Source organism: Arachis ipaensis, chromosome B1, assembly GCF_059453495.1.
Source record: "Arachis ipaensis isolate K30076 ecotype BB chromosome B1, ASM5945349v1, whole genome shotgun sequence".
In the NCBI taxonomy this organism is placed as follows: domain Eukaryota; kingdom Viridiplantae; phylum Streptophyta; class Magnoliopsida; order Fabales; family Fabaceae; genus Arachis; species Arachis ipaensis.
In genome coordinates this window covers 23,097,874-23,106,235 of record NC_142436.1, presented here as the reverse complement: position 1 = coordinate 23,106,235, position 8,362 = coordinate 23,097,874, and the positions used below count along the sequence as shown (strand labels likewise).

Sequence of the window (8,362 nt, the reverse complement as noted above, 5' to 3'; positions counted from 1 at the left end):
TCACAAATCTGCAGAAAATCAGATATAAACTGATTTGGATCTTCATGAGGAAGCCCATGATACTGGTAGTTCTGTTGCACCAGGGTGACCAAATGTGGCTTCAACTCAATTGAGTCTAAGAACCGTATATCACCCTCAAACAGATGGTCAGTCAGAAAGAACAATCCAAACATTGGAGGATATGTTGAGAGCTTGTGTTATGGACCAGCCGGTGAGCTGGGATCGGTATATGCCCCTAGTGGAGTTTGCTTATAACAATAGCTACCATGCGAGCATTGGAATGGCTTCGTATAAAGCTTTGTATAGTAGAAAATGTCAATCTCGGCTGTGCTAGTATGAAGCTGGAGAAAGGAACTTGTTAGGGCCTGAGATGATAGCTAAGACCACGGAGCAGATAAAGAAGATCCATAGCCGAATGCTTATAGCTCAAAGTCGTCACAAGAGTTATGCTGATCAAAGGCGGAAGCCTTTGGAGTTTGAGGAAGGAGAACACGTCTTTTTGAAAGTTACTCCAACCACCGGAGTGGGAAGAGCCATTAAGACTAAGAAACTGAATCCCTGTTACATTGGACCGTTTGAGATCCTGAAGAGAATTGGACCAGTGGCCTATAGGATCACTTTACCGTCGCATCTTTCGAACCTGCACGACGTGTTTCACGTGTCGTAGCTTTTGTAAATACACCTCAAATGCAGGTTACGTTCTGGAACCAGATTCTGTTCAAGTGAGGGAAGATTTGACACTACCAGTAACTCCAATTAGAATTGATGACACCAGTATCAAGCGGTCACGCAGAAAGGAGATCTCTTTAGTGAAAGTAGCTTGGAGTCAGGCTGGTATTGAAGAGCATACTTGGGAGCTTGAGTCAGATATGTGGAAGGACTACCTACACCTCTTTTCAGGTAACTGAATCTGAATTTTGAAGACAAAATTCTTAATTAGGTGGGTAGGATGTAAACCCCGCTAAAATTAGTAAATAATTAGTCAATAAATTAAATTTTAATAAGGAAATTAGAAATGAAAATCTTATTATTAAAATACAATAGAGCTCTTTAAAACGAGAATTTTGACACTAATTTCGAAGCATTTGGCCCAAGATTGGGCCGAACGGGCCAAACCGGTCAAACCGGGCCCAATAGGCCCATGGCCCAATTAGGCCCAACCATACTTTACCAACACAGCTTCCCTTGCTCCTCTCTAGCCTCATTCACACTGGGAAACATTCAATGAGGAGGAAGAACACTTAAAGCTTCCAAACCCTCATTCAAATACTCCATTTGCTATAACTTCTTCATCTGAGCTCCGATTGCTGCACCGTTTGCGGCTACGTGTTTGCCGTGTCGAGCTCTACGATTCCACCGGAACAATTTCTCTAGTAATTCACTCTAACACTCCAGCCTCTCTACCCCCTGAATTTTCGAAAATTAGTGAGAATCCATGTTGAGAATTTGTGATTTTGGTTCTCTAGGTTCAAGTTTAGCTTGAGGAACTTGTGGGTCTTTGTTCAATCAAGATATAGACAACGTAAGGACTCTCAAATTCTATAATTTCTTAGCCTATGCGAGTTGGGTATTGAATTTAAGTATGTATGTGATGTATATATGTATTAGGTGTATATATGTATATGTTGGAGCTTGGATTATAAGCCTTGGAACTTGGTGGAGGCTAAGTGATTTTAATTGGGTAATTTTGGACCTTGGAGCTGTATTTTGGCTTAGTGGGTTGCCTTGATTAATACGTGAAAAGTGGCCAAGGTATGGTTTAGGTTTCGTGTACATAATATATAATGTCATGTGAAAACTTAGGCTAGAGAGCCATAGGATAAGCTGGAATGATTATGTGTATTGAATGATTAGTAATAAGGATATAATTTGAGCATGTGTGGTGTTCACTTGATTTTGTTGATATTGGAATGATGAATGATGATGTGATGATGTTGAAGGACTTGTGATTTTGGCAATATGTACATATAGGTTGGTATGTTGATGTTTGTTGATAAACTTATGAAATTTGGGTTGAAGTGAGATGTTATTGAATTGAGAAATGGTAAGATTGTGGAGATTATTGTGATATTGTCAAAAGTGTGTTATATTGATGATTATAGGTTTGATAAGTTGGGTTGGAAAGAGTTTTAAAGAGAAAATGAGGTTTTGAGGTTTTTTGTAAAATTTGGTTTTTGGTTGAACTTCGGTGACCCATAACTTGGCTTCCGGGCTTCCAAACGATTTCAAACTTATTTTGTATGAAAACTGGATTTGTAAAGTTTACGCTGTTTGAAAAATGGTGGAAAATTATTTAAAACAAAAAAGTTATGCGTGTCGGAAGTTTAGGATTTAAAATGGAAAACCTACAGATTTCAGACTTGGTAAAATTTTTTTGAAAAACGTACGCCCACGCGTACGCATGACATGAGACTTTCGCGTACGCATAACCGTCATTCGCGGATGGTAGCTACTGTCTGGCGCTAATGCGTACACGTAATCAGGCGATGCGTACACGTCTTGGCCTAAACGCATACCCACGCGCACGCGTGGCCCTGTTTTATGCAAAAAAAATTAGACTTTTAGTTTTTAAACTGAATTCCAAACTTCTAAACCTCTATTTTCCTATGGTTTGTTCTAAACTTGGTTAAGAAGCTTAGTAATGAGGTGGAGTTAGTAAATTAAGGTAACTTGAGGGTGAAGTAAAGGTTAAAAATGACGAAATCATGTAAAAAGGGATGCATGCATGAATGATTTAAGATGCTAAGGCTTGAATGATTGATTTCTATAATTACTATGAAATGTATGAGGCTTACACATGTAAATTATCTGAGATACGGGTTTCTTTGGGTAAAGTACCGTGACTTGCACCACATGTTCCAGATTGAGACCTGATACTCTGTTGACCTTACGACGTAAGATGTGACCGGGCACTCTAAATTCCCGGGAAGGTTGACCCCATTGAGCAATTTATAACATGAGAAAATACTATGCATAGACTCTTGGGGATGCGCGTCAGGGGACAGTTCAAAGGTTTAGCAAATCGGACTTGTCGGGTTGGCTTAATAACCAACAGATGAGACTTATCAGCCATAGAACAGGCATGCACCATATGCATATTACCTAAATTACTTGTTTGTGCATTAACTGAGTGTGCCTAAATGTATTTGCTATGCTAATTGTATAATTGTTATCTGCAGTACTTATACTCTTCTTGTGTTTGATTTTATCTGTTTAACTGTGTGTGGTATACCATTGGATATGGAAGTTCAGAGGAAAGGCGAAAGGAAATAGGATTAAGGTTAAGTTATGTTAGGCTTGGATATCTCTAGAAAGCCACCCCCTTTATGGTTTCTGTTTAATACTTTAAGGATTTTAATCTGAGTATCGACGTTCTAGGATTACCTCTGGCATTCCCAAGACCTTATATATTATATGCATGGCACATTTACCATGCTGAGAACCCCATACTGTGTTGTTGTTTCAGATGCAAGTCGAGAGTCTTCTCATTAGGCGTCTGGACTTCTGAAGCGGAGTAGTGTTTGGGTTTATTTTGATGTATAGCTGTATATATATGTACTTAGCTTTCTCTCCAAGAAACTTGTTTATTTTGTCCCTCCTAGAGGGTTGAGGAGAGTTAAGTTTTTAGTTATGTATTTTGGGTTTTCGGGATATGTATATATATGTAAACATTCTCCGGCCAGCCTTAGCTTCGCAGGCTGAGTTAGGAGCTTGTTATTATGTACTTTTGACCCTCCATTCCCATTTTCTACTTGTTACACCTATAATCTCTAGGTTTCTTAGCACGCAAGTTATCTCGTTTTCTGAGCGTTGCACTTTTTTATTTTTGCGATTTTGTTTTACATGTTTTTCAAGGCTCCTAGTTTATTATATTCTTTCTGCTATTATATGTATGTATTTTATTTTAGAGGTCGTAGTGCCTCGTCACCTCTATTTTATATCCTAGGTGTAAGGCTCTGTATGGTAGGGTGTTACATACAAACAAAAATTTTAGATTAAATCATACTCTAAATTCACTTTACAGATACAATATCACTTTAAAGGAGAACTAATAAAATTTTATCATATATATAATTATGTTGATAAAATAATTAAAAAATATAAAATTCTAAATGAACTAAGACTAAGTATTGGAGGAACAAATTTTCACTTTGAATTTCAAATATCTATTTATAATATATGGTCCCATAAATATTTTCATATGTATAACTTATTTTTTAGTTTTTTATTTTTATTATTGAAGGAGAAAAAAATTAAGTAAATTTATTAGTAAAAATATTAACCTAAAAAAATATTGATATTTTTAATTTTAAACCATATAATAGGGGTCTCCATCGGGTCGGGTGAAATTGGGTTCGTCTTGACTCAGACTCAACCCTAAATAATGATCGAATCTATTTTTGAAACCCTTACTCGACCCTAGACCCAATGAAATCACACTATATTCGGGCCACACTAAAACCCATTGTCTTGAAAACCGAATCAGACCGGTTGGTTCAGTTGGGTTAACTGGGAACCGGTCCTCAAGCCGGTCTGATTAGGCCTATAAACTGCCTGGCAAAAAACCAATTACAAAATCGGTCGAACTGGTGATTAACTGGTAAACCGGCAGAACCGACCGGTTTTTTGGAGGGTTTTCGGTTCGAAAATAAACCCTCCAAAACGGCGCCATTTTATCTTAAAAAAAAAAAAACAAAAACGGCAAAATTGAAGTGAAAACCTTAGTCCCTTTCATGTTATCCCCGTAAACCCATCTCCTCTCCTCTCTTCTTTAAGAGTGCACAAACCATAGAAGCCACTACAGCCCCCAATCGGCGCAGCCACCGCATCCTACAGCAACCGCAGTGACAGGTTTGACCATCGCAGCCCCACCGCGTCGTTGTCATCGCCGAGCTTGCCTTATCTGTGTTCGCCGGTGTCGCGTCCTCTATCATCGCTGTAAACCCTGCAAAATTAGCAAATAATTAATTAATAAATTAATTTTTAATAAAAGAAATTAGAATGTGAATTTTATTGTAAAATAGGATAGAGCTAATTAAAATAAAAATTTTGACACTAATTTCAAATAATTTGGCCCAAGATTGGGCCGAACCGATTGAACCGGACCCATATTGGGCCCATGGCCCAACCCATTTAATCACCCACAATGAGCTTTCAGCTAATTAAATACTGGAGAGAGGGAGAAGCACAGTGGGTTGAAGGGGAGCAAAACCCTTGGAAGAACACTATTCACTCCCAACTCATTTCGTCCATAACTTTCAATCCGAAGCTCCGATTGACGAGCCGTTTGTGGCCACGCATTTTTCTCGGAGTCCTCTTCAATTCTATCTAAACAAAGAAGTATCTCTTTCTCAAATTCGTACCCAGTTCTATGTGCCCCCCTTTTTGTGCGAAATTAGTTTGAGTTTTGAGTGATTTTGATGATTTTGGTGGTTTAGATGTAATCTAACATTGAATAATTGTTGGATTATACTCTAATCATCAATAAATAAGGTAAAAAAACTCTAAACCCTTGTGTTGTGTCCAATTTTGTGTGTCGTAGTGTTAAATTGTTCAATTATATGAACTAGTTTGAGTTTATGTTGAATTAGAGTTGAAATTGTCAAATTGGAGCTCTTGGAACAATCTTTGGTGGCTGAAATTATTGGAGTTGATTGGGAATCTTGAAGCTTGAATTTTTGGTGTTTTTGAGTTTAGGGAGAAACCGACCATGGTATGGTTTTGGTTTCTCGTATTTAATATGTAAGGTTTTGTGAAAATTTAGGCTAGATGACCATAGGCTAGGTGTGAATGTATGAATGCGTTAAATGTTTAGTACCTTGATAATAATTGTTGAAATCGGTTGATTATTAGCTTGGTAATTGATGTTGGTGATGGAATATAATGCTACATGATGAATTAGTGATAATTGACAAGGTATTAAGAAATGAACATGTATATGTGATGAATGATGATGATCTTGTTAGTTAGTTCAGTAATTTGTGTATGAGATTGTATATATAGGGGTATAATTGATTGAGATGGGATGTGGAGATTTTGGCATTTTAAATGGTGTGCTACTGTGCTGAATATATGTATAGTTAGGTTGGATTTGAGTTTGGTTTTAAATGAAAATTGAGGTTTGAGGTTTGTGTGAAATGGATTTTTGGCCAAACTTCGACGAGCCATAACTTGGTTTTTAGACCCCTAAATTGTTTCAAATCTGTTTTATATGAAAATTGGGTCCGTGAAATTTACGCCGTTCGAAGAACGGATGAAAAATATTTTAAAACGAGAAAGTTATGCGCGACGGAAGTTCGGTATGTAAAACTGAAATTCTGTAGACTTAGCCATTTCTGATCAAACTGCAGTGTATGCGTATGCATACCCTTCATTTGCAAAGGGTCGTTTCTGTCCAGCGTACGCGAGATGGGCTAAACTGCACTTCCACGTGTATGCGTGGCCCCGTATTTCAGCAAATGTGTATTTTGTGTTTTAAAGCTTAATTTCAAACCTTGAAACCTGTATTTTCATTCTTTTGGTCCTTGATTTGGTTAGTAAGCCTAGTAATAACATGAAGCTAAGAATAAGTGGTAACTTGATGATAAAGAAATTTTGAGAAGTGATTATTTAGGTATGAGGAGGTAGGGTGTGTAAACACCAGGTAATTAGTAAATAGTTAACTAATGAATTAATTATTAATCAACGAAATTGGAAAATTAAATTTTATAGTTTAATGAAGTAGAGATAATTAAAATATAAATTTTGACACTAATTTTAAAGAATTTGGCCCAAGATTGGGTCAACGGGCCGAACTGGTTGAACCGGTCTGAACCGGGCCCAAGAACCCAAAGCCCACTTATATAAAAACCTTTTTCTCCCATTCTTCTCAGTCATTCGGTTGCACAGAGAGGAAAAGAGAGTGAACGTGATTTGGGAAAACGGAAGCGTTAATCACTATCAACTTCCGTCGGCCGTAACTTTCAATCTGGAGTTCCGATCGACGAGCCATTAGCGGCCACGTGTTCGTCTCGGAATTCTCTTTAATTCTATCTGAATAAAGTGGTAAGAAATTAGCATTTTATCCCTCAGTTCTCTCTCTCCTAAATTTTGGGATTTTAGGGTTTGGGTATTGAGGAATTGAATGATTTTGATGGTTTAGGTGAACTCTAGCAGCGGATAATAACTGGGTTTTGTCCAATTGATTCGTGGGTAAGGTAAAAAACTGTTGAACTCTTGTGAAATATCGAATTAGTGAATCATATGATGATTATAGAGACATTGTGTGAATTAGATTATGTTCTTGTTTATTCGGAGTTCAATTGGGCAGTTTGAAATGAAATTCAGGTAATTAAGTTTGAGGAATTGACGTTTGGAAGCTTGGAACTTGTGAAAAGAGAGATTTTTAAGAAGTTCCGAGCTTAGAGAGAAATCGGCTAAGGTATGATTTTGGTTTCTCGTAGTTAATGTTTAATATCACGTGAAAACTTAGGCTAGAAGACCTTAAGATAGGAATGAACTGAATGAATTATTGATGGATTGTGTAAATGATTTATGATGTGTGATTCGATTTTGTGAACGGTTTGTTATTGGAGTTGGTTGGTTCTTAGAAAAGATTTAATATTGAAAATTAGTTTGATTTTGAAATAATTTGATACTAAAAATGATTTGAATAATTGAGAGGTGTTTGGTTAGGTAGTTGGGACCCTTGAAGGGTGAAAAATGTCTGAGTTTTAGAGGAGGTACTGTTGAAGTTTTTATGGAAATTGGAGGTTTTGTTTGAAGTGGTTATTTAGAAAGATTTGGGTTTAAGGATTTTATAATTTGATTTTGAGTTATTAAGAAAAGACTTACGTTTGAGTTTGCTTTATTTAGAAAAGAATGAATTGTGTTTTGAATATAAATTTTTGAATAAGAAGCAAATGATGAAGATAATGATAATAGTAATAAAATGTAGTTGAGATGAGGTGTGTTTGATGATGAGATTGATTATGAGGAAGAAGAATGATGAGAACTGAGATTGATTATGAAATTAAATGAATATGAATGAATTGTAATGATAATGAGAATGAATTTTTGAATATGACTCCGGGTAAGATGCAGTTGTATTATCCACTTGCTCCGGGTAAGAGTCAATAAGTTGGGTAAGATGCAGTGGTGTTGTCCACGTGCTCCAGAGAAGAGTTCGAGACTCCGGGTAAGATGCAAGGGTTGAGTTTTGTCATCGCTTGCTCCGAGTTAAGAACTATAATACCACCTGGGTAAGAGGCAAGGGTGAAGTTGTCCCCTACTCTGGGTACGCGGGTAAGATGCAAGAGTTGCGGCGTTGTCCCACTTGCTCCGTGTTTGGTGTTTTGTCTAGGATTAACTACCAGGACATGTT

General features: G+C 37.1%; 1 protein-coding gene across 1 annotated transcript; it reads left to right on the top strand.

Moving 5' to 3' along the window:
- The first annotated feature begins 370 nt into the window (after positions 1-370).
- Positions 371-908, top strand: LOC148575956 (uncharacterized). Its single transcript, XM_088502630.1, has 2 exons — positions 371-560; positions 694-908. The coding sequence occupies exons 1-2, from the start codon at positions 371-373 to the stop codon at positions 906-908; spliced, it is 405 nt and encodes a 134-aa protein (XP_088358756.1).
- Positions 909-8,362: the final 7,454 nt, after the last annotated feature.